This window comes from Lemur catta, chromosome 5 (assembly GCF_020740605.2).
Source record: "Lemur catta isolate mLemCat1 chromosome 5, mLemCat1.pri, whole genome shotgun sequence".
Taxonomy (NCBI): domain Eukaryota; kingdom Metazoa; phylum Chordata; class Mammalia; order Primates; family Lemuridae; genus Lemur; species Lemur catta.
Window position 1 is genome coordinate 20,796,033 of NC_059132.1, and position 26,141 is coordinate 20,822,173.

General features: G+C 38.0%; 2 protein-coding genes and 1 long non-coding RNA gene across 4 annotated transcripts in view; 1 reads left to right on the plus strand and 2 right to left on the minus strand.

The window, feature by feature from the left end:
- MAT2B (methionine adenosyltransferase 2B) lies at window positions 1-15,262 on the minus strand. 2 transcript variants are annotated; one of them, XM_045551224.1, is made up of 7 exons: window positions 14,905-15,262; window positions 7,055-7,249; window positions 5,412-5,526; window positions 5,073-5,225; window positions 2,377-2,570; window positions 1,310-1,423; window positions 1-931 (listed from the first exon to the last, which is right to left on the minus strand). In XM_045551224.1, exons 1-7 carry the CDS (start codon window positions 14,932-14,934, stop codon window positions 761-763), a joined length of 972 nt encoding a protein of 323 aa, XP_045407180.1. In that variant the 5' UTR covers window positions 14,935-15,262; the 3' UTR covers window positions 1-760. The 2 variants fall into 2 exon arrangements, with proteins under 2 accessions (XP_045407180.1, XP_045407179.1); XM_045551223.1 differs by lacking the exon at window positions 14,905-15,262 and adding an exon at window positions 12,591-12,763.
- Window positions 12,371-26,141, plus strand: part of LOC123637992 — a 20,686-nt gene continuing 6,915 nt past the window's right edge. The window contains exons 1-2 of the long non-coding RNA XR_006735133.1: window positions 12,371-13,814; window positions 16,648-16,870. This is a non-coding gene — a long non-coding RNA (uncharacterized LOC123637992). The remainder of the gene's footprint in view (window positions 13,815-16,647; window positions 16,871-26,141) is intronic.
- HMMR (hyaluronan mediated motility receptor) overlaps window positions 19,604-26,141 on the minus strand; it is a 20,420-nt gene continuing 13,882 nt past the window's right edge. Inside the window, exons 12-18 of the mRNA XM_045551222.1 lie at window positions 24,771-24,887; window positions 23,640-23,786; window positions 23,247-23,399; window positions 22,934-23,033; window positions 22,061-22,237; window positions 20,354-20,516; window positions 19,604-19,860 (exon numbers count right to left, since the gene is read on the minus strand). Of these exons, the coding sequence (XP_045407178.1) occupies window positions 19,841-19,860; window positions 20,354-20,516; window positions 22,061-22,237; window positions 22,934-23,033; window positions 23,247-23,399; window positions 23,640-23,786; window positions 24,771-24,887 (877 nt within the window). The 3' untranslated portion in view covers window positions 19,604-19,840. The remainder of the gene's footprint in view (window positions 19,861-20,353; window positions 20,517-22,060; window positions 22,238-22,933; window positions 23,034-23,246; window positions 23,400-23,639; window positions 23,787-24,770; window positions 24,888-26,141) is intronic.

Below are 26,141 nucleotides of genomic sequence, written 5' to 3' on the forward strand. Positions count from 1 at the left end.
TTACATGCCAGCAGTATATGTTTATTATTATTCATGAATGGTCAAAAGACTACAAGGCCCATAATTATGAGTATAACCGCATATATGAAATATCACTTAGCGACAGAGTGAAAAGGACAGTTATACATTTATATTAAAAAAATACACGTACACACACACCCTCTCTCAAGTGCTCACCATACACTGCTACAAAAGCAGGCGGCATCAAGCTATAGTTCTAATATACATAACATGTTGAAATATCTCAAGCATAAAAATCGTATGTTAAGTTGCAAAAATAAAGTTTCTCTCTTTAAACATTTTGATCTGAGCTCAAGCAAAGCAAATAATGAACAGTGATTTTCATATTATTTCACACTCTTTAAAACAATCACCATGAAAGGGTCAATAATTGCAAAAACCCTGAAAATATGGAGGTTATGGGAATGAACAATGCATCTTATCCAGCAACAACAAAAAAAGGCCTACAGCAGATCTGTTTCATCCTGGCTCTCAAATAGTTAAGAATCATAATTTACTATACTCAAAATGCAAGTTTAGCCAGAACAAACAAAATGATAAACAGAAAAATCATTACCACAAACAAGGCATCATTGCCCTTTCATTTCTTTAGACAGTTTCACTAGTGCAAGAGCATCATTTACCTGAAAGATCGTAAGTCACAATTAAAGAGTACTCATACAAAACTATTTCCTTTTTTCTTTAAAAAGTGCCACATACTATACTTTTCATTAAAAAAAAAAAAACTACAACAAATAAACTAATGAAAGACTGTTTGTCTCCATCTCTTGTCAATGAGAAAAGGCCAAAGTGATTCTTTGATTCCAATTCGAAATGGTGTTCGCTGGCCAATGCCCAGGGTCTCTAATTTGGAGCAGTCAAGCTGAGCATTTCTTGGACGCTGTGCTCCTAGGACAGGGCTGTCAGTAATCTTTAAAGAAAAATAAACACAGAAAACCAAAAGTAAATGAAGGGCCACATCTTGAGATTTTATATATTCGCTATTTCATTTTACCCTTAGAATAAGAAATCTGATTTTATCATCCCTGAAAAACTAAAACTCCTGCTGCCATAATAAAGATGATACTTTTCCTACAAATTTCATCAATACTCATTGTCTTCTTTACAGATGACAATTTACAGAAAAGTAGCACTAAACTGCCAACATACATGCAAAGTTCACTTTGATTTGTACTGAGAAATGAGGTCATCCAACACATTCCAAAACAACAGGGCAAATGTTATCAACAATACATACTATAGTGATGGATCTGGACTTTCGAAAAGGTTGTAAAAGCCATGTACTTACAGGTCTTAAGTGACTGCTGGGGAGATTGAAGGCATCTGCAATTGCACATGCCATTTCATACTTAGTCATCTGTTCATTGCCAGACCAGTGAAAGGTTCCCTTAATTGATGGATCCTAAAAGCAATGACACAATAAGTTCAAAATAGTTTCAACTTTGAGTTGAACAGAATAATAGATTTGACCAGAAAGCTTATTTAAAAGGTCTAGGAACTAAAATGAAATCCTCCTTTACTGGAATGCTCTCTACAAGATATTTAAAATCAAACTCATACAAATATTCTCAGCTAAACACAAAAAAGCAATTTCTAGAATTTGGCTTTAAGAATTTTTAAAATAAAATAAAAAATAGCTCCAATTTCATTTAATTAGTGGGAATACTAAAAGTGATTAGATTTTCATGGAAACAGTCCAATTGAATGAATATTTTTAATATCCTAAACTACAACTAAAACCTAATAGAATCATTTTTCGAGATGAGCTAATCAATTAAACATTCTTAAATATTATCATGGTATATATTCAAAATCAATATAAATTTTTATATTAAAAAACTGGTCACACTATGAATAATATTCTAAATTAAATGTTTCTAATCCTTCCTTGTATAAATACTCTATTTAGTACTAACTTTTACAAATGTTTAAAATTAATTCACACTTTAAATATCTTTTAAAAAATTACCAATTACTCTTAAAGTGGCCAAAATGATTCATACTTAGCTTCTTTTTCTGCACTGCATATATCCTTCTTCAAAAACATTAGGTGATTATTTTGTTACCCAAAGAAGAAAAAAAAACACAAGTTTTCCATCACCTTGCAATTAAAAAAAAAAAAAGACAGGGTCTACAGTATGTAAGAAATAAAACACAAGAGAATATTTTTATTCTTCATGAATATACACCCTACTATCTGTAAACTACTTTTGTTTGGTCTCCTAGTTTTAGAAAGGAACTTTTAACTTTCACTCATTAACATTCCAAGTATAGTTATGAACTTTCAAGCATGGAAAAGACAAAGCGGATCTTCACTAAGATGGAAGTTAGAAACCCTTCCTTTCAAAAACTCACCAGCATCCTCTTCTCTGCCAGCTGCCGACACACAGTAGCTACATCTTTGACGTGTGTGGGGAACCTCTGCTGCCAGTGGTCCATATTTGCTGACTTGTTACTGAACTGCACTTTATCAAACATAACAGTCACAGCACTTTCTTCAAGCTTCTCAACTTCCCCATACAGAATAGGAATCCTCAAAACAGCAGCTCCTAGACATGAATAACAGCAGATAATATTTCAATGCTCATTAATATTTTAATTTTTTCATGTAAGATTAAAGTGTGTAAATTTAAACACCCAAGTACGAACTTTGTCTTTTAAATAAAAGTACACCAAAATGACACAGCTCACTTGTAATAACAATAAAAAGATCAAATTTAAGTGTCTTCTGTCATTTGGAATATTTTTATATATACCTTCTACATTATTCTGATCATTAAAAATAAAACCTATCATGACAACTAACTGCAATGAATAGGCCTTCATTGCCAGATTAAAAAATAAAAGCAATAAAGGATATTTGGGGGACAACTGGGAAAATTCCTATATAGACTGTATTTAATTATAGTTCTACATTAATGTTAAATTTCCTGAGTGTGATAACTGCATTGTAATGGCAAAGAACATCCTTGTTGTTAGAAGATACATGGTGAAGTATTTTAGGATAAAATTCAACTAATTATCAATGAGTCTGACCAAAGTATACATAGAAGATACATGGTGAAGTATTTTAGGATAAAATTCAACTAATTATCAATGAGTCTGATCAAAGTATACATATAAAACAAATGGGGCAAAACATTAACAATTAGTTAATCTATGTTAAGTGAAGGGTGAGTGCTCATATTATTCTTACAATCAATGATTAAGAAATTTTTTTCTTTTTAAAAATCTAAGGTCTTGCTCAGGCTGGAATGCAGTGGCACAATCATAGCTCACTGTGGCCTCAAAATATTGGGCTCAAGGGATCCTCCTGCCTTAGCCTCCCCAGCAGCTAGGATTACCGGCATGTATCACCACACCCAGCTACTTTTTGGAGAGATGGGGTTCTCACCATGTTGCCCAGGCTGGTCTCAAATTCCTGGCTTCAAGCAATACTCCTCAGCCTCCCAAAGTGCTAGGATTACAGGCATGAGCCACCCATGCCCAGTCTGATTAAGGAATTTTGAGGTATTTAGCTAAATTAGTCCCTGGTGAGGGGATACAAAAGTCTTTGGATAATTAAGACTTTAACTGAATGTCAATAAATATTTTCTTTTTAAAGTTAAATTATTGGACAAGTGAACATAAATACTGCTATGGTTTGAAGGTTTTTGCCCCCTCCAAAAATTCATGTTGAAAATCATCGATGCAACAGCGTTGGGAGGTGAGGCCTTTGGGGAAATATTTAGGTCATAAGGGCTCTGCCCTCATAAATGGATAGATTAATGCCATCATAAAAGGGCTTGTGGGAGAGAGCGCCTTCCTTTTTCCTCTTCTGCCATGTGAGGACACAGAGTTCCTCCCCTCTGTAAGACACAGCAAGACCCTTTACCAGATGTCGGTACCTTGACCTTGGACTTTCCAACCTCCAGAACTATAAGAAATAAATTTCTATTTTTTTATAAATTACCCAGTCTGTGATATTCTGTTATAGCAGTACAAAACAAAAACAGGAATGTATTCAAGGATGATTTCTGCAGAATAATTTGTAATACAAGAAAACTGAAAAACTAAATGTCCGTTAGTGTGGTATTCTATACTAGGGGCTGCTTCTCAAAGACACAGTATAGTCCAAGACAGTAATTTTAGTGCAGGAGAATCATTAAATGGAATACTATGCAGCCATTGATAGGAATAAGATATCCCAGAGATGGTTCCATGTGTATTAAAATGCAAAGATTGGGGGTGCGGGAATCAGATTATGAAACAACAGGAATATATTTTTTTAAATACACAAAAAATGCTTTCATATATGACCACATTTCCTGATTGTATCCCTGAGAGCTTCCATTCTTTGTAGTTTAAAATTTCTCTTTTTTCAAGGAGGGTATAGTTTTTAATATATGTGTATGTATATACAAACATACATACAGGAAAAAAGATAAAACCCATACATAGAATACCTCAATCTAAGAGAAAAGATATTACTCTGTTTTTTGAAAATAGACTATAAACATTTATACCATATGAATTATTTTCCATATACAAAGATAGATATATATGTAGACACACACACACACACACACACACACACACACACACACATACTGGCAATGTAATTTTTTAAATTAAAAACACTGCATAGGCCGGGCGCCGGTGGCTCACGCCTGTAATCCTAGCTCTGGGAGGCCAAGGCGGGTGGATCGCTCGAGGTCAGGAGTTCGAGACCAGCCTGAGCAAGAGTGAGACCCCGTCTCTACTAAAAACAGAAAGAAATTATCTGGCCAACTAAAAATATATATACAAAAAAATTAGCCGGGCATGGTGGCTCATGCCTGTAGTCCCAGCTACTCGGGAGGCTGAGGCAGTAGGATCGCTTAAGCCCAGGAGTTTGAGGTTGCTGTGAGCTAGGCTGATGCCACGGCACTCACTCTAGCCCGGGTAACAAAGTGAGACTCTGTCTCAAAAAAAAAAAATAAATAAAAAAATAAAAACACTGCATATATAAAAAAACCAAACAAAAACGAGTACTCAAATACAACTAGAGGGGTAAAGAGGTTATGTCTTACCTAAATTGTTCTCCAGGACAGCCTTTTCTCCTTCTAATTTTGTTTTGCCATACAAATTTAGGGGACTCGGTATGTCTTCCTCTCTATAAGGTGGATTTGTTCCATCAAATACATAATCTGAGCTGATGTAGATGAGAAATGCTCCAACTGCAGCTACAAAAAAAAAAAAAAAAAAGGACGAAGCTATTAAATTTTTACATGATATTATTCTTTAGTGGAATTTAGAATGGATTGTTCACGATATATAAAAGCAAATCACTTATAACTGATCTACAATATTTTAATCTTTAAAAACTCATTCATAAAATATTAATGAAAATTTTATAAAGTCATCATCACCTGCTTCCTTTGCTAAATTCCCAGAAGCATCCACATTAAGTCGAGAAGCAGCATCTGGCTGATTTTCTACAACATCTGGTCTTCTCTCTGCTGCACAATGTACTATGACATGGGGCTAGAAGTTAAGCATTGATATATTTTTAGCCCAAAATGGAATAAAACAGGAATTACAGCCTTCCCAGGGCAAGTTAATTCAGAGAAAAATGTGTGTTAAATCAACATTCGTTCAACAAAGAATAAATTATAATTTTTAAATGTAGTTTTGTCATGCTTTTTCTCCCCAAAGTTCAAATTTCCTTAAAATATATATATAGACACTGAAAAGGAAAGAGTAATTTAGTAATCCCCAGACAAAACCAGAAAAAAACTGTGTCAACAACTGTATTTCTAAATGAAAACAAGCTTCATTCCCCAGTTTGGATGGGAGAAAAGAGCTATCATTTATATAATTAAAATGAACTAAGTATTTCATAAATCTGTATCAAAGTGAGAGTAATAATTGAAAATTAAATTCATAAATTCAAATCTCTTTGACCAATCACAAAGAAAATCAACAATCCACAAAAATTGTATTTCAAATTGAGCATTTAGTATGGCACCTAGGACAGGCATTGCAGGAGGAACAAGGATTTCATAATCTAGTGGAAAAGACAGGCACCTGGTTCCCAGAGCAGCCAAGCCAGAGCTAAGATTTGGGAAGGCCACTAATTTGAATTGGGTTTCTGTTACTTGCACTTGGAAGACCCCTAAATAATGTAAGTTTTAAAAAAGATTTTAAAAAGCTCTAAGATAAGTCCCACTACTGGGTATTTATCCAAAGGGAAAGAAGTCATTTTATCAAGACACCTGCACTCAAATGTATACTGCAGCACAATTCACAATTGCAAAGATGTGGAACCAACCCCCATCAATTCATGAGTGGATTAACAAAATGTGGTATAGGTATACCATGGAATACTACTCAGTCATAAAGAAGGATGAATTAAGGTCTTTTGCAACAATTTGAATGGAACTGGAGACCATTATCCTAAGTGAAGTATCTAAAGAATGAAAAAACAAACACCACATGTACTTGCTATTAAACTGGAACTAACTGATGAGCACACATGTGCACAGAAGAAAGTAAAACTCAGTGGAAATGAAGCAGGTGGGAGGGAGGAGGTGGGGATGAATGAAAACCTACCTAACTGGTACAGTGAACACTATCTGCGTGGTGGGCACATATATAACCCTGACTCAAGCATAACAAAAGAGAGCCACATAACCAAAAACATTTGTACCCTCTAGAATATTTTGAAATAATAAAAAAAGAAAAATACCTGAAGCATATATATCAAAATGCTAAAAAAAAAAAAAAGGCATTTTTCAGAGAAAGCGTTACTTAGAAGGCACTCTGTAAACATAAGCTTTTTATAAAATGCTTCGTATTTCTGGCTTTGTCAACCTGTGTCTTAACCTAACCTTTTTAAGGATTATATATACCTTAATATGCTTAAAAAAAAAAACCCAACACTATTTTGTTACTGCTTAATAGGTCAGAGCTTTCATGTAGAGTAACTTCCTTGAGAGCAAAGACATTTTCTATGTCATCCAGACAATTCTTAATATAGTTCATACATATGTTAAAATATACTAAACCATACCTGAAAATCATGAATGATGTGATGAACTGCATTAGAATCCAAAAGATTAACCTGTTCAAATTTTGGTCTTGCTCTTCTAAAACCACAGCCAACGGCATGCCAATTATTCTGCTGAAATTCTTTGAATACAGCTCTGCCAAGAAGCCCAGTGGCACCAGTAACCAGAACCCGCCTATTGGGGATGTTAACTTCCTCCTAAAATGTGAAGGGGAAAAAGGGATTATTTACCTTGAAAATCATTCTCTCAAAGAAATTAGTCACCATCATTGTTCAATAAATACCTCAAGTACTTTGATTCATGTATCCTATCTATCTACAAGCCAAGAACAAAGATTAATCAAACTATTACTATATCAACAACTGTGTCACTTAAGTTTTAATCTTTTTTAAGTTTTAATAATCTTATCCAAGAAAAAGAACATAAGATGATACTGTAAAGAATTACCTAGATTTACATTTGTTAATAAAAGAAAATCTTATTTTTATCATTGATGATGCCCAAATGAGTAATAAGGATTACATATACCTTGAATTAAAGCAACTTTAATTATATTCTGCAGTTTATAGAAGTGTACAATTTGTTTTGCTCCTACACAGATGACCAAAGGTGCTCTTTGAGTCTCTAGAGAGAACTGTTTTTTTTTTTTTTTTTTTTTTTTTGAGAGAGAGTGTCACTTTGTTGCCCTGGCTACAGTGAGTGCCGTGGCGTCAGCCTAGCTCACAGCAACCTCAAACTCCTGGGCTTAAGTGATCCTCCTGCCTCAGCCTCCTGAGTAGCTGGGACTACAGGCATGCGCCACCATGCCCGGCTAATTTTTTCTATATATATTTTAGTTGGCCAGCTAATTTGTTTCTATTTTTAGTAGAGACGGGGTCTCGCTCTTGCTGAGGCTGGTCTCGAACTCCTGACCTTGAGCAATCCACCCTCCTCGGCCTCCCAGAGTGCTAGGATTACAGGCGTGAGCTACCTTGCCCGGGCGAGAGAACTGTTTTAAGCTTGCTTGTTTTATGGCCCGATTGAGCATTTGGTTCTATCTGCCTATATAGTTACAAGCTGACATTTCTGGTCTTCAGTTTTTAATCCCAAATTTTCTTTCAAATCTCAATGGTTTATCATATTTTGATGAGTCTGATTTAGAGAATTAGTCAACATTTCAGAGGAATTTATGAGGAGGAAAATAAATTTGGTTCTTTCAACATTAATGTATTTTCTAAGTTTAATCAAATTGGTAAATGTTCCTGAGTTAACTCTAAATTTACCTATATAAATCAAAATTAATAAACAGAGGGTAAGAAAAAATGTTTTAAACTGATCTGTTTCTATTGTAAAACAGAAAACATTCCTTATACACAGAAATTAAAAAGGACCACTATTTAGGAAAGAACTTAAATGCTGTTTCCAAGGCATAGTTTCAAAAATTTCTCTTCTTCCCCAAATGGGCAACACCAATTTTCTTCTTAGACTCTTAAATAAAGGCTATTTTTTAAAATCAACTTGAGGCCTCTTTATGTCAAGTTGTTATAGTCTCCTAATTCTGAGCCGTCTAAAACCTTAAATACAGATGCAATAACCAAAGACAGACTACAAAATTTTTAAAAAGACACCAAAATTAGGTAGTGCTAGCACATGCAAAACCTAAAATGAAAAGGCTAACAGAGAAAGACAGTATAAAAGGTAAATTCTTAAGGATTATTTTTTCTTGTTTGACCAATTTCAAGACATTTTAAGTTAGAAGAAATTTCAATTTTCATGCAAGTAACATCATAATATAGTGTATTTCCCCAAATAAACAGAGTATATATTCATTATTAAAAAAAAGAAAGAAATTTCATCCAGGCTTTCTGTAGCAAAACTTGGCTTTAAGCCAATTAATCTATGAAAACAAGGATTTCAACCAGCAAAATATTTTCTTTGAATTTTGGCAAGAAAACAGCTCTACAAAGACCAAACTACAAAGAAGAAAAAACATGCCAATTCTAGTAGAGATACAATCAGAAAACAATTTACACAGGATAAATAAAGATTCCTGGCAAAATACTACAAAAAATATATGATTTGGTTTCTTCCGAATTTCTCAGTTTTTACTTCACTCTATAGAAGCAAACAAGTAACAGTTCTTAGGTCTGTGGTTCTCAGGGTACAGTGTGGATCAAAATCACTTACAGGGCTTTCAGATTCAGTAAGTCTGGGACCTGCTAACTTTTATTCTTAACAAGTTCTCAGGTGATGCTGATTATGGTACTTTGGAGACTGCAGTTTGAAAAGCCCTGTAATCTTGAACTCCAGAACATTCAAGGCTTTCATAAAGGTCCATATCTCTAATTCAAACAAACCAAAAAAGTGCCATCTACCTTTTTAGAAGAGACAACTGTATTGTTGTTTTTTTTTTTTTGAGACAGTCTCCCTCTGTGGTGTAGCCCAGGTTGGAGTGCAGTGGCCTCATCATAGCTCACTGCAACCTTGAATTTCTAGTCTCAAGTGATCTTCCCACCTCAGCCTTCCCAGTAACTAGGACTAAAGGCATGCACCATGACACTCACCAAATTTATTATGTTTACTTTTTATAGAGACAGGGTCTCACTACATTACCCAGGCTGTTCTCAAACTCTAAGCACTTAAATGATCATTCCACCTTGGCCTCCGAAAATGCTAGGATTACAGGCCTAAGCCACCAAACCTGGCCACAACAGTATCTCTCCTTCTTAAAACTGAAAACTAGAAGTCCAAGTATTATGCAATCCACAGAAGTTACCAAACAGTGAATTAAGATCTCCGCATACTTTCATTCTGTGAAGCACACTTTTTCCTCATTTGAACATTTGTTACGTGAATGAAAAAGATATGCATCTTACTAATGTGTCATAGTTTGGCAGTACTTTTTGTTATCTTAATTGCATCTTAAAATAAGAGCCCAAATGATCTTAAAATCAAGAGCACCTTAGAGAAGATAAAATACAGTATTAAGTTTCAAGGTGAACAAATGCAACTTTATCTTTATACCCTGGGGTCCTGTGTAAGGCCCCTAGAAGAAAATAGGAAACTTTACAGGGTACCTAGTGGTCAGATGTAAATACTCAAGAATGTTCATCAGAAAAGTGGGGAACCTCCTATTTGAAAACTATTATGTTACATAACATACATCATACACCTTTTAACCATAAGAACAGCCTTCTTAGGGAAGACATTACTCCCAAAGTGAGGAATCTGAAGTCTAGAGATGTCAATCTTGTCCATGGTAAAGGGGAAACAGCTGGGACCAGAACTTGAGTCTTCTTAAGTGGTCAAGCCAAATCCATTGGATTTTGTCTCAATCCTCTGAACTTATATTTGGTTTTATGAATGATTAAAGTTTTATACACTGCCACAAACCGTGGTATTGAGAAATTATTACATCTCTATTGATCTAACTCCTCATTGGTAAAAATGAGGTATCTGGACAAGATCACTAAGGCTCCTTCAACTTCAAAGTTCTGCATTTCTAATATTTTCCATATTATTCTTACCACAAAGAGTCTAAATACAGACTAAGCTTTGTTTACTTAAATAAGGTAATTTTCATTTGAATATGCATCACTCTGAGATTAAAAGATGCCAAACAAATCTTCTATTTTTGAGTTTTTATATGAACAGTACTCTAACTGAAGCTTTTTAAAGTGTACACTGTTTAGTTGGATTTTGTTTGTTGGGGAAAAGAAGTATTCCTCTAAAAATTACCTTGGACTTTCTGACTGCATAAATTACTTCTAAACCCTTCTAGGAACTCAGAATGAAAGAATAGAAAGCTGTCTAGTCCACCCAAACCACAATAAAGACTTGAAAATATTTTGTCTGTCTGAAAAGTCTACTTTCTCAATTTTTATTATATGAGTTAAGTAAAGCAAGTATCAACTTAACCTACTATACACACATCTCTGCCTCTTATTGTATAAACTCTTAGATGTATGGAATTCAACCACTTCAGGTGATCAGACTGATAGACACCAAAAAAAGTCTTGAAAAATTAAATACATACAAATGTAGATCTACATTTATTATGTTCTTAATTATGCTATCTAATCAAATGACACCAAATTATACATGTAGTGAGAGATAAATAGCTCCTTCCAAATTACCTAACAGTACTCTGGGACAGTGATTTTTACTTTTTTAACTTCTAAAAATGTACTAGAAAAGAATGAAATATCACTAATAAATAGAGATCATCTTAAATTTTCGTGATAAACATACCTTTTATTCTTAGAAACTTTTAATTTTGGTTAAAGTTCCACACTTATTTTTTAATTCCCCCCTGACTTTCTAAGGTCTCCTGACTACTTAGGTGGCATTGGTCTAACTCTTACTGTTACCCTCTTGTACCCCACAGACAATATTAACAGGAACCACCACAGGCTGCTTCTCTAACATTAACTATAAGACAGTTGTCATTCCCATGAATGAGTTTTTAATACTACAGGTTGACAGGTGCAACAAGTACGTTGCCAAGCTCTTAGCTGTTCGATTTTTAACGAAACAAAACATGAAACGCCATTTCTTTACTGAACCCCTGTGAAAATAGATTAACCTTTATATACATACATATGTGCATATTCATAAACAATACGTAACATGCACTCAGCACTGTTTGGGGGGGCACAAAGAACAACACAGAAGTTTAACTAGACCCTGAAAGACCCAAAGTGATTTGAAAACAATAAATACATTTTGGAAGCATAAAAACTCTGCATTATCAAAACCAGCCATCTCCTATACGTCTTATCTCCATAGACGTATTAGTCTAGGCACTAACAATCTTATCCCCAACGCTGGGTATATAATATTTTGTGTACTGACGACCCTGGCACCTTTGAAATGGAATGGAGAAGAGTATGGGGGGGATACCAGAAATAGTCTTCCTTCATGCAAACTTCACAGTGATTCAAAGCCCGAAAAAACAGATCTATAATTGAATCCCTGCACCAATTTCACCGAATGAAGTTGGGCCAATTTCTTTCCCTCTATACCTTAGTTTTCTCATCTGTAAAATGAGGCAACAACAGTACCTCATAGTTACGATTAAAGTAATGCCTGTGAAGTGCGTGACACTGTTCCTTGCACAAGCTAAGAGTTCATTAACTTGTTATCTCCAACAGTTACTTCTGAAAAGCCACCTTTCCCCCCTTTTCAAAGCTATGAACTTGTAAGATCGAGGAATACGAACCAAAGGCGAAGAAATAATCAAAACAGAAACTCTGAAAACGCCCTCTGTCCGCAGCAGCTGAGACGGAGAACTGGAAAGCAAAACCTCACATACTGGCTTCCGGCCGCAGCGGCTGGGAACCCCGACGGGCGTGCGCGACACAAACAAACTCCGCGGCGCCGCCCTGGGCTCCGAAGCTGGGGGCGCGGCGCTGCGACGACTCCCCGGCCCAGGCCCCGACTCCGGCGGGACGCTCCTGGAAAGCCTCCCGCTATCCCCGCGGGACGTGTTTGCTCCCCCCAGCGCTCCATGTTCCCACCGGAGACCCCCGCGCCCTCCCACACACTGAGGCGACTCACCTCCACTAGCCGGCAGCTTCCGGGAACAAAGTGGATGGAAAGCTCTTTCTGCCGCCCCACCATGCCCGCCGTCTCCGCGCCGCCGCCAGAGCAGCCGCAATGACGATCGCCACAGCCTCGGCTCAATCGCACCGGGCCCGCCTCTCCCAGACCTAAACCGACCCCGCTTCCGGCTTCCGCCGCCATGGCCGCCCCGCTGATTGGCCACGCTCCGCCGACGCCCCAAGGAGGAGGCGGGCGCACGCGGGTCGCTCCCAGCCCACACGCCAGCTCTTAAAGTGGTACGCCAGACAAACGCCCTGACCTTCAGCAAGGAACTCAGCTCGGTTTCGGAGATTTTGCTTATCTGGGTACTTTTTCTTCTGCTTTTTTTCCCTCTTTTCTTCTTAACCGAGGAGGGATTGAATTGGATCGCCTAGAGTTTCAAGTTTGCAGACTGCACAGTGCATCATAAGAAATCAGTTGGGCATGTAATATATAAAATAGAATAAAACATTTTAAAGTCATGGGACGTGAGGGGGAGGAAGGAGCACAGAGAACGCATCTCTAGAGCATTAGTTGTGGGTTTTCAAAGATTTAGAAAAAGGCGAGATAAAAATAAGTGTTGGCATCTGAGCCATTTGTCTTTCTGGGACGCTAAAAAATAGGATGTGTGAAATTGCAAAAATGTGGAAACTATTTTTAACTAAAAAGGTGTGGGGGAGAGGAAGATGAATTCTTTGGGTACTTCTTCAAAACGCAGGTTCTTTGATTTTACCCATAATATCAGAATGAGAAACTGGTGGCAGAGCCCGGACTCTACTCAGTGGAGTTAACAGGGCTCAGGACCACTCTTCCAGGAGCTCCTCTCGGAGACGCTCCGCCGTGGGGCCCGCAGCTTTGAGCTCCGTGAGCCCAGACTCGGTAAGAACCGAAAATTAAAAAACCAACCAGAGTGTAATGCTGGGCGTTCTACCACCTGAACTGGCTTTCAAGTAAATCAGGAACAAGAGCCCTAAGTGTTGAGGCCCATCTGGCATCCAACTGATTTTCCTTCCACTTCGAAACCGCAGAGTTCTCCAGGCAGAACAGGCCGCCTGGGACATTGACCCAGAAGATAGTAACCCCAGCACAGAGCGTGTAGGAGCCGCCGATTTCTCTCCGAACGGTGCAAGTTCTTGTCCAGACACCCAGGATATCGAGCTCTAAACGTCACCAGCAAACGTGACCAGTGCTTGGATTTTCGTAAGGCCTTATTTTCATAATCCTTTTTAGTTTAATTTAGAGCTAAAGGCCAAGCAGCCTTTTAAGTAAGTTTTTCTACATCAGAGGACCGTGACTGTCCTTCCTCCCAACCCCCAACAAAACTCATTTCCTTATTCATGTAAACATAAAGCTTCTTAGGAACAATAACTGCCCGAAGTCGCCCACTTTTCGATTTTGTTTTTTTTTGTTTGTTTGTTTGTTTTGTTTTAATCCAGCCTGTTACTGTTCATCGGTCTAGCGTTATTTAGGGAATCCTTGAAAGGATTTGCCCCAGCACTTAACTAGAGTAATCTGGGGACAACAAAGAAAGGGTGGGGGGAGGGGCCAGATCCAAGATCCTCTCGATATGTCTCCCTTAAAAACTAGGAATTTTTGTTTAAAGTTTCTCGTTGCAAGATTTGATGTAATCTAATCTTGGGGAGGGGGGAGCGGGTAAGTGTTCAATGTGATGAAGATTTAAGTACGGGCATATGCAATTAGCATTTTGATTCTCAGAGCAGCCTTACAAAAAGTTTAATTTGACTACATTTGAGAATCTGATTTGATACCTACCCTGTGCAAGCTGGGTATAGATGTAGGGGCAGATGTTTGAGTATGGTTTTTAATCGTTTTCTTTAATGATGATAGAGTCTTTGAGAATCAAACGCCATTCTTATACAGACAATACCCGACTTCGTGCGGTGGCTAAGTCTATAAATTTAAAGAGCAGCAACTAAAAAGTTACGTTAGAAGATCCAGTTCATACAAAGTCTGGAACACACAAGGAGAGATAAATTCCATATTTATATAGAACTTTCACATACATCACTACATTTAATCCGGTAAATGAAACTGCTGTCCTGTTTTGCATTTTATTTTCGCCAGTAAATGAGACTGAGCTCTCCATAACCTGGTTCCCTAGGTCAATAACTAAAGTTGGTTTATTCGTCTAATGTCCCTAAGGTTTGTTTTAAGGAAATGAATGACACCCGTTTCTATTTTCTTTATACACCCATTCTGCTTTTACTGGAATGCTTTCAAAGCAACTCTTGCTCTAGAATGCTTCATTTCTTGAATTGCTAGCTCTTACCTGTTCCATGTCCTCCGGCATTTCAGGCATGATTCCAAAATTATTTCAGGAACACAAATACAGGACGGGTCTCAGCCTCTACCTCCTCTTGCCGGGTCTTTGTGTGCTTCTGCCTGCAGGGAGCGCAGGCACGCCAAAACGTGAGGCGCAGCTTCACTTGACCTTTTAAATTAGCATTTTGATTCCAATCCCGGAATCTCGTGCAGCTTTCCACATGGCAGTAAACTAGCAGCTGATTCCCCGTAGTAGTCTCGAAAACACCCAATGGGAAGTTCATGTTTAATTGCCAACCAAGCCAGGGTACATTAGCAAAACCATTTGGTAGAACGAACTATTAAAAAAAAAAAAAAAAAAGCCCAACAACTTCCTGTCAAGACTTGTTGCAATTTGTTTTTGCAGGAGAAAAGCAAGAGGCAGCAGTTGAAAGCACGTGGATCATGCAATTGATTCCCGTCCTGAAGGGAACCGTTTTTATAATTTCAGTTACGCCTTATTGCCACAGAGTATGTTTAGTAAAATTCTCCAGTGTTCCCCCAGGTGCTTTTTGTTTTTTTTCCTATTATTGTTGTTATTATTATTTTTACCAGAAATCCCCTTATCTTCTAATCCCTCCCAACCTCCCCCACAAGTGCTTTTTAATTATTACAAAGGACAGTAAAAGGCACTGTGGTAGCAGCACACAGAAATTAAAATGCAAGAGGTCATTTTCATTAACATTGTCCGCCCCCCTCCCTCTGACTGACAGCATGGTAAGTAGAGTAGCCTTCACAGATTAAGGCCTTCTAGACGAGTGAAGCCTGCATGCACCACAGAATATACAGAATGAAATTATTTTCTAGGAGTGAAGCCCAGTAATATTTTTAACAGTTTCAAGAGTGATGAATGTGTGAAGCTTTGAAGACCTGCACCAATTTAAGAACAACAAAAATTGCCATTCAAATTGAGCCATTCTCAGCGATAAGAAAGAATGAAATAATATTTTTGGAGCAACCTGGGTGCAAATGGAGGCCTTATTTATTTATTTATTTATTTATTTATTTATTTATTTATTTATTTATTTATTTATTTATTTATTTATTTTTTGAGACAGTCTGGCTCTGTTGCCCTGGCTAGAGTGCTGAGGTGTCAGCCTAGCTCACAGCAACCTCAAACTTCTGGGCTCAGGTGATCCTCCTGCCTCAGCCTCCCAAGTAGATGGGACCACAGCCACTGGCCACCACCACCAGCTAATGTTCTGTTTCTATTTTTAGTTGGCCAGGTAACTTTTTCTATTTTTAGTAGAGATGGGGGTCTCACTGTTGGTCAGGCTGGTCTCAAACTCCTGCCCTCAAGCCATCCTCGACCTCCCAGAGTGCTGTGATTACAGGCCTAAGGCACTTCTCCCTGACTGGAGGCCATTATGCCATTATTGTTAGGGTGGTGAGCTAGTGTAGAGCTGGTGCACTCGGGTTTGAGAAAAATTTCTCCAAAGATTAGGGTAGAAGGAAGAAGTTTATTTTACTTTCCCCAAAATGGGAAAGGGCCGAACACGAGAAAGAAAATGGAAAAGTGTGTTGGCCTAGAAAACTGGCTACTCAGACCTTTTATTTGGAAATGTTAAAAAAAAGGATGAAAGATGATTTATGGTTGTAGTCAACTGGGTGTTGTGAATTGCCATATCTGCTCCTTCTGTTCTTCTTAACTGCAAGCAGATAATAGAACGGCTGTGTGAGGCTGAGACTGATGTTGTGTCTTCTTTGCCAGTGGAAGAGGCTTCCCCACTCCTGGTGACAGTGCCCTCCAACCCTGTCTGGGAGGATGAAGGCTGTATTACCTGAGGAAATAGTAAAATGGCCTCCCCTAAGGCAGTTGTCCTGTCTCCGTCCTGCAACTATGAAAAACAATGCTGATTCTCCTCAGGACCCACTCACCACCTCTCTTTGCTTCTACACCTATAACCAGCCTCAAGTCTCAGCAGGCCCCTAAGGTAAGGAACAAACTGTTAGCCATGAAGAGATATGCTATACTCCAAAAGAATTACTTAAATTTTCTAATTTATACGCACAGAAATCTGAGAACGTGTGGGGATGTACATTAAAGGTGTGGGATAATGGTGGAAGAAACAAAGTTGGATCAGGCTGAATTTATTGATATGGGCTCACTAAGCAGAGATTCTTTATATAATGTTGCAGTTTGGGGAGTTAGAAAGGGCACTCAGTTTCGTTGGTTGACTGACACATGGAAAAGATGGCCTCCATTGAGTGAACTGGAAATGTTGGACTTGCCTTGATTTAATGGAGAGGATGGGATTAAAATATTAGAATGTGAGAGTGGATTTGTCACTTAAGAATTACCCACACTGGGAAGGTGGAGAAGTTATACCTTCTGAGGAAAAATTTGTGAGGAGAGCCCCAGGATCCTTTTCCAAACTTTGTGATTGTTCTTTGAAGGCCAGAACTTACAGTAGGAATTGCAGTCCCTGAAGTAGGAAACCTAAATGCAATGGGGGCAATGAATCCCAGAGTAGCAGGGGCCACGGATGGGACTCAACTGCCAAAGGCAAGGTGGCATGGTTATCATAATGAATGGCAGAGCCAAAAGAACCATCAGAATAATCTACCTTACACAGACCTCTTTGGCTAGTTCATGGTTTTCCTAGAAGTTAAAGAGATATGAAGCCTACTGAATTCTTACTTGATCTGTATGAGCAGAAAAGTTCTAGGTCAAGTGAACAAAAGTCTAACTTGAATCATGAAAACAGAGAACTATGGTCCCTCAATTCCCAGACTTGAGGTGCTTTACAGACCCCCGACCCTTTAAATGAAGGGGAGGCTGGGTTTCCTTGAGGAAGGACCCTGGTTCACTACTGAAAATTTATGCTGGTACCCTTTCCTCCAGCCTTTCTCAAAGGGACATATAGCCTTTTACCAGCGTAACTGTACATTGGGGAAAAGGGAATAATCAGACCTTTTGTGGACTAGTGGAACTGGCTCTGAACTGACACTAGTTCCAGGAGACCCAAAATGTCATGGTGGCCTACCAGTCAGAGTAGAGGCCTATATAGGTCAGGTGATCAAGAATTTCAGCTAAAGTCCATCTCCCAGTGGGCCCAGTGGATTCATGAACCCATTCTGTGGCTATTCCCCAGTTCTGAGAATGCATAATTGAAATAGACATACTCAGTAGATGGGAGAATCCTCACATTGGTTCCCTCACCTGTGGAGTGAGGGCTATTATGGTGGGAATGGCCAGGTGGAAGCCACTAGAACTGCCTGTACCTAGGAAAATTGTAAACCAGAAGTAATATTCAATTCCTAAAGGAACTGAAGATTAGTGCCACCGTGGATCTTGGAGAATGACAGTGAATTATCATAAGCTTAACCAGGTGGTGACTCCAGTTGCAGCTGCTGTACCAGATTGTGGTTTCATTGCTTGGGCAAATTAACACAGCCCTGGTACCTGGTATGCAGCTATTGATCTATCCAATGCCTTTTCCTCCATCCTTGTCTATAAGGCCAACCAGAAGCAGTTTGCTTTTAGCTGGCAAGGCCAGCAGTACACCTTCACTGTCCTATTTCAGGGGTATATCAACTTTGTAATTTTGTTAACAGGGATCTTGATTGCCTTTTCCTTCCACAAGGTGCCACACTGGTCCATTACATTGATAGCATTATGCTCACTGACATTATGAATGAGAAGTAGCAATTACTTCAGACCTATTGGTAAGATATTTGCATGCCAGAGGGCAGGATATAAATCCAACAAAAATTTAAGGGCCAACTACCTCAGTAAGACTTCTAGGGGTCTGGTGGTGTTGGGGCATGTTGAGATATCCCTTCTAAGGTAGGTTGTTGCATCTGCCCCCTCCTACAACCAAAAAAGGGGCATAATACCTAATGGGCCTCTTTGGATTTTGGAGAAAACATATTCCTCATTTGGGTGTATTACTCTGGTCCATTTACTGAGTGACCCGAAAAGCTGCTAGTTTTGTTTGGGGCTCAGGATAGAGGGCTCTGCAACAGGTCCAGGCTATTGTGCAAGCTGGGCTGCTGCTTGGGGCCATTACTGCCTTGCAGACCAAATGGTATTTGAAGTGTCAGTGTCAGATAGAGATGCTGTTTGGAGCCTTTGGCAGACCCCCTATAGGCAAATCTCGGGGCCAGCCATTGGGATTTTCGAGCAAAGCCCTATCTATCATCCTCTGCAGATAACTACCCTTTTTTTTTCCTCCTTTAGATACAGAGTGTTGCTCTGTCACCCAGGCCGGAGCGCAGTGGTGGGATCACAGCTCACTATAACCTCAAACCCCTGGGCTCAAGCAATTCTTCTGCCTCAGCCTCCTGTGTAGCTGGGACTACAGACATGTGCCATCATGCCTAATTTTTTATTTTTTGTGGAAGTGTTCTTGCTTTATTGCCCAGGCTGGTCTGGAACTCCTGGACTCAAGTGATCCTTCCCGAAGTGCTGGGATTATAAGCAGGTGCCACCATGTGCAGCCATCTACTCTCCTTTTGAGAAACAGCTCTTGGGCTGCTACTGGGCCTTAGTGGAGACTGAACGCCTAATAATGGGCCACCAAGTTACCATGTGACCTGAGCTGCCCATCATGAACTGGGTGGTATCTGACCCCCCAAGCCACTAAGCGGGGCGTGCACAGCAGCACTCTATCATTACATGACAGTGGTAGAAGTGGAAGTTTTGAATTATTTTATTTTATTGGATAATTTTTAAAATCTCAATATGTCAACTTATACATCTTAAATAGAAATATTAATGTAACTTCATGAAGTACAAATTGAATACTTGGAATTCTTTCATCTACCTAAGGGTAGGCAGTCAAAGTTAAATATAATATAAAATACTATTACAAAATAATAATGTCAACAATGAGAATGAAATAATTTCATCAGGTTTCTCAGGTATTTCCTTCCTTTCATGATTCTTGACACTTCACAGCTCAGTAGCAGTTTGTATTGCCTGAAAGGATTATGGAAAAGTAATATTAGTATTTTAAACTAAAAGTAATTCATCAATCATTATATTAATAAACTAAGAACAGGCATCCTATATTCTCTAAGGCAGATGAAGCAATGCTTACATTCTGCAGCATAATTTTTATATTCCTTTAGTCACTATTTCAATCAATTTTGATTTATTATGATTAAGGACTTAAGAGACAATTAGGTTAAACTGCTAAGGGTATTATACAGGGAATAATTTGGTGTGTGGGTCAAACAAGGCTTCAAGGAAGATGTAATTTGAACTGGGCTTAAAGGACTGGCAGGATCTGGATAAATGGAAAAGAGTATCGAAGAAGGGGAAAAAAGGCATTGTATACAATGATCTCAATAAGAACTTCTTTTATATCAGAAGGTGTCAACAAATTTTCACAGTTCGTAAAAATGAATAATTTGCTAAATGCTGTGAAAGCAAATCCAGAGGAAGATGACACTTCTTTTTCATTCCTTACCTTCTTTTAATGGGGTTTTGAGGACAAAATTTTCTTTACTTTCATGATGAAAAGCCTTTGAAGGATCAAAGCGTTTGATACCCAGAACTTTATTCAATTCCTCCTGAAGTTTTGTCTCACTTTGTTTCTTTTTAGCAAGCTGGGAGCGGAGTTTTGACACCTCCTATGTGAGAAAAATATAGATAATAATTATTAACGATTATATCAGTGAGACGTGTTACCAATGTTGCTGGCAAATTCCAGCTTGCTTATGTATCAAACCTAAATGGCAAAAATCACTAATAGATACAGGCTTAAGACTGAATTACAAAATGGCTTTAAATAGCTGTGACAAAGGAGATAAAGTCTTTTAAATCTTCTTGCCCCTCTACAGCTACAAAGCTATTTTTCTGATAAAAGTTCAACTTAAAATTAATTGCAGGGACCAACTTCTGGCATGACAGCCTGAAAGTTCTGCTGACCTGCTTCCTAGTGAAACTAAAAATTACAAAAAGGTAACCAGTTCAAGCCTCTGAAAAAAGTCCTAAGGGCAAAATAGCAAATGAAGTATCTATTCAAGGAAATCTATAAAAATTGGGTAAGAAAGATGAGATCATGGCATTTGAACCAAACTGCTCCTTCCATCCCACTCCCAGCTTAGACAGGCAGAGACCCTGCCCCAGATTGCTATAGCCAAGAACATGTGGCTCCCTTTTCCAACTCCCAGTCAGAGGCTTTTCTTCCCAGGGGGAGCAGGACATCGGTGTTTCTCATCTTGCCACCAGCTCCCTGTTGCTGAGGTTATGTCCTGGACAAATGCAATTGAGCAGGGTGGATCCCGGCCTCCGCTCAGCCTCACTCATGGGACAGCAGCTCTATCTTGGGCATGGTGTGCTAAAAATGCTGAAACTCTGATCACCATTGCTCTGCCTCATCAGGCAATGGTTCTATACCAAAAGAGGCAAGCCAAGAAGACCTGAGGCTATCCCTCAGCCCCCTTCCCCGCAAGTCCACTAAGAACTCAGCTACTAGGGCAGAGATATCAGACAGAAGCATGTCACTGTCCCCCATTTCCAGCTCCAGCGTCCTGGCTCAGAGATTTTGTCTGGGGGGAAAAGCAGGTCATGAGAGAGATAGTGCCTAATGTCTTCCCAAAGGAACTGACTTCACTTGCAACCAAGCTTGGAGAAGTGAAGCCTAAGGGTGATCTAAAGAACGGCGGTGATAATGTTGAAAGGGAATTGGGAGGAGATTCAAGATATAGGCTAAACATAGGCCAGCTAGGTTGGAGAAGAAAACTAGGAAATGAGACAGCTGGGAGGAGCCCTCCCAAAGTCAGAACTAACACCAAGCACCGATCTCAGACATAACTCCCACAAAAGAGCCAGAATTTGATTGGATTAATCTATAGGACAATTTATGTCCTAGGATACTGTTGAAAATAACAGGGCAATGAGTCAGCACCCACTGGTGTTTAATAGCCATGTGTGGTCAGTGGAGGAAGACAGCCCTAGCAAAGCAAGTGTCATCCCAGGGTGACTGTGGGCACATCCCAAACTGCACCTCCCTCAGTAGCAACATCAGAGGCACAACACTGGGGGGGGTCGTGGTAGTGAGGATGGAATAAATGTCACTAAAATAAGCCAGCCATTATGAAACAAATAAATATATAGTTAGATACTAATTCCCCACCCCAATATTTTTAATAAAACTAAATATTTTACAAACCGATTTGAGTTGGCTATTTTCATCTTTCAACTTCACAACATGCTTGATTTTTTGCTTTAAATTCTGATGACCCAATAATTTAGCATATGAATCTCTTATTTTGTTTAGCTGTTCCTGAGCTGCACCGTGTTCATTCAACAATGCTTGTTTCTCTGCTTCAAATGCATCCAGCTGTAGCTGAAAAAGGTTTTTTTTTAATAAAGTTAATACTTAAAACTGTTAAATTTTTTTCCAAGAACTTTTTCCTGTGCAAAAACTTGAATCTTACTAGTTTCATATAAACTATAAAATGAACTAAATAAAAATGTTAAAAACTCCAACAAAAATAGAGTATGCTTACATATTCTCAGGGCTCTGCATAGATTCTCTATGAAAATCTTTTAAACTTTGCATTTTTCATTTTAAAGATCATTAAAACTGAGGTAAAAAACCAAGAAAGCCAGCTAGCTAGCCTTACCTGTATCCGACGGATCACCACAATATAACCAACACTGTACTTCTATTTAAGTGCAAAAATTAGCATTTATCCTTTTTTCTTTTAAAAGATCAACCTATTAATTTGAGAAACACTGAGGTCATAACAAAATGCATCTCACAAATTAACACAGATTAATTGTCAAAAGCTCCTATCAGGAGAACCTTCTGCGCTGTTAACTTTAAGTTCCTTTTTAGAAAGTATTTTTTAAACTATGAAGGCTACATTAACAAATGTCACTTTGTCAATTGTACCTCAATAAAGCTGGAAAGATTTATGCCTAATACAATTTCATAAGTACACAGCAAAGTGATCTCGTAGAGAGTCACGATCATGACTGTAACAGGGAACAAAATGAATTCCTAACATAGATACAAGTAAGTTTGCTCCTGACAAACCTGAAAAGGTTCTGTTTTACTATACAGTTCTTCGTAAAGCAGACGCCACTTATTAACTTCTTCAGTTAATTCCGCTATTGTATTTTCTTGTCCAGATTTTCTGCATGGAAAAATGAAATAAACAGTTTATTTTTTTGAGACCGAGTCTCACTCTCTTGCCCAGGCTAGAGTGCTGTGGTGTCAGCCTAGCTCACAGCAACCTCAGACTCCTGGACTCAAGTGATCCTCCTGCCTCAGCCTCCAAAAAACAGTTTATTTTAAAAATAACATCATAGCTGACTTACATGGCACTCAGGTTTTAATTCTAGATTACCTTGCTTCTTCATCTTCCAGTTGTTTCCTAAAGTCCTCCTCTTGTTGCTTAAGTTGGTTCTGCAAATCAGTTATTTGTTTAAGAGAAGAAACTGTGATTTCTTTAATTTCTGCTTCTTTAAGTGCTGACTTGGTCTGCAGATCTAGAAGCATCCTTGAGTTTGAGAAAGAAGAGTTCACTAAACTTTACAGCCATTTCAATTACTTTTTTCTTTTTAAACTCAAGGATCTCTTCAAGAATTACAATTTTTTTAAGTGAGTAAATTCTTAATTTGCAAATTAATATGACCAAAATTCAAGCCATGGGACAATTCCGTGTCACTAACTGGCTTTCAACAGCAATAAATTGTCTTAATGGTTCTAAGGCCATTATTTATTTATTTGTTCTATATACCTTGCATATTCTTGATTTGCGCTCTCAGTTGCCAATATCTGATGTTGAACATCCTCTGCACTTTTCTCAGCCTTGGCTACTTTTTCAAGTAGTGATGAGTTCTCCAGCTTAAGATCTTCTATCTCACTAGCTGTTAATGCTTTATAGCTTATTAAAAAGAAAAAAAAAATCAAAACCTTTTTCTAACCACTATATAAGTGACAAACATACAGCTGATCAGTTTACACTTTGTATACTTTTAAGTAAAACAAAATCTTATATTCATACATTTACACAGGTAAGAATTCAGTGTTCTGAGGTATGTACTAATGAATTTACGTGCACTTGCTGTTTGTTCAAAGGAAAAAAATATCAAATGCTTACTATGTGTAAGAAGTATGCATATAGAGATTTTAAAAATTAGCTACCAAACATGTAAATTACTCTAAATCAAAAACTATATACAATCCCTGCACATACTGTCACAGAGTTTATGGTCTTGTGAGGAAGAAGGGGAAATGCTTCTCTTGCTCTTTGTTTAAAAAAAAAAAATCTAATTAAATTTGCAGTAAGTGTTATGAAGGAAAAGTACAAAGAACTTTAAGCTAATGGAAGAGGGGAATCTTCATTTAAAGACCTTTCTGAAGAATTTATAGTTAAGCTGAGACATGACGGGTAAAGGAGTTAGCTAGGCAGTTAGGGGAAGGTATTTCAGAGGATAAAGATGCATATGCGCTTAGAGGCAGTTAGAACATAGTCTATTAGGAGGTGAGACTGGAGCCTAATGAATAAGAGGCAGGAACAGAAGCTAGAAGCATAAGGCAGGTCGTCACCACAGGGCACAGTGGGTTGACCTGAGGGATAAAGGGGAGCCATTGACAATCTCCCAGTAAGTGTGTATATTACTCTAGAGATCTGAGGAAGATGAACTAGGGAAGGGGCAGGAAGGGAAAACTGGAAGATCAACTGGATGACAATTATTTCGATATAAATGTAGTAAGATTACTAGGTGACAATGCTCATTTATGGTTGGTTATTATAGAATTTAGCCATACCAATCACCTTTGTATGATTGCTTTGTTCACAGATTTTTCTTAAAAATCCCTTCCTGTTCACATTATATTTAGGAGTGCAGGCTGCCATGAGAAATACCTTTCAAACTGAGCAGTAACATCCCCAAGGTTTTGCACTGTACTACTGTACTTTTTCTGCAAAAGCAGGGTGGCCTGAGTGTTAGCAGCATTATTTTCCTCCAGTTCAGCTTTTTTCCTAAGAAAAAGGAACAATTACAAGATAAAACGTTAACTACAAATAATTACCCTACTATCTCCTATCTTCATCTTTGCACTAGCTGCTGGATAGCATAGATTCAAGTTTATGACCCACTTCTAATAGTATGTTTTAAAAATGCACCAACTTTTCTACTGGCTTCATCTTATCTTTCCTGCTTTTACTTTACTGTAAAAATTTTGGGTTAAGAAGGTAGGGTAAAAAGACTCTAAAACAGGATCCTCTGGCAGCAGCCAAGGCTAAAGAATACAAAGGATTACCAGTTAAAAAGCACTTGGATTGAATAGAGTTTAATTTTCTACATCAAACACTTAAGAAATACTAAGTACAGTTAAAGACACTTCATTTTAAAAGTTCTTTGGAGGAGTTAGAGGGCTTTGTGGTTTTATGCTGATAATATGAATAGCCCACATAATACATTGTATTCAAAGATTCAATAACTTCTTTAATGAATTATTTTATATAGACAGAATAGGTTTTAAGTCGTCTTAATAAATATATACTACAAATCTCAGAGATTAAAAAATACATTACTAAATGGTGATAAAATTTTAGATAAGCATATGAGGTTATGAGAGATCTTTTAAAGAACATATAGAACTAAAATCTGTAAATGAGCATTGTGCACATACAGAATAAGTTAGACACTGAGACAAGATGAATGGCTGATCAAATTCATTCTGTAATGAGTGTGGGGATTTAAAAGCTATACACACCACAGCAAAAGCAATCAAATATTACCAAAGGCTTTTTAATAAAAATATTTTCTTCGCTGTCCCCTAGAGGAATCACATTCAATTGTTTTAGTTTTTCTTTAAAGCCTGAAATTTCCAGGCTACAAGAAACCTCAGAGATCATCTTAAAAAACTCCTCTGTTTTATATCTAATGGGGTGGAAAATGAAAGAAAGAAACTAAGATTGTCATGCTCTGAATCACACAGTTAACAGATCTCATAATAAAATCCTTATGTCTTGACCACTAACCAGAGTTCTTTGAATTAAAATAATTGTCTCAACTTTCTTTCCTCTCTGAAAATAATATCATCTACTCAGTTTCTTAAGGTTGCTGTTCCCTGAGCCTGGCTGCAGTATAGAACAATCCCCCTAATTGCACTTTTGTACTGTCCCCCAGAAAAGCAGCAATATACAAAAACCTTGGTGTTCATTTTCATCACTAATCAACACTAGAAAACAGAAAAGAGATTAACAAAGTACCCAAAAAGAGATAGATAC

Coding starts and splice junctions, on each gene's coding strand:
- MAT2B (XM_045551223.1), bottom strand. CDS start 12,653: ATGGTGGGGCGGCAGAAAGAGCTTTCCATCCACTTTGTTCCCGGAAGC. Junction 7,250..12,590: donor GAAGCTGCCGGCTAGTGGAG/GTGAGTCGCCTC, acceptor TTCACATTTTAG/GAGGAAGTTAACATCCCCAA. Junction 2,571..5,072: donor TGTCCTGGAGAACAATTTAG/GTAAGACATAAC, acceptor ATTCATGTCTAG/GAGCTGCTGTTTTGAGGATT.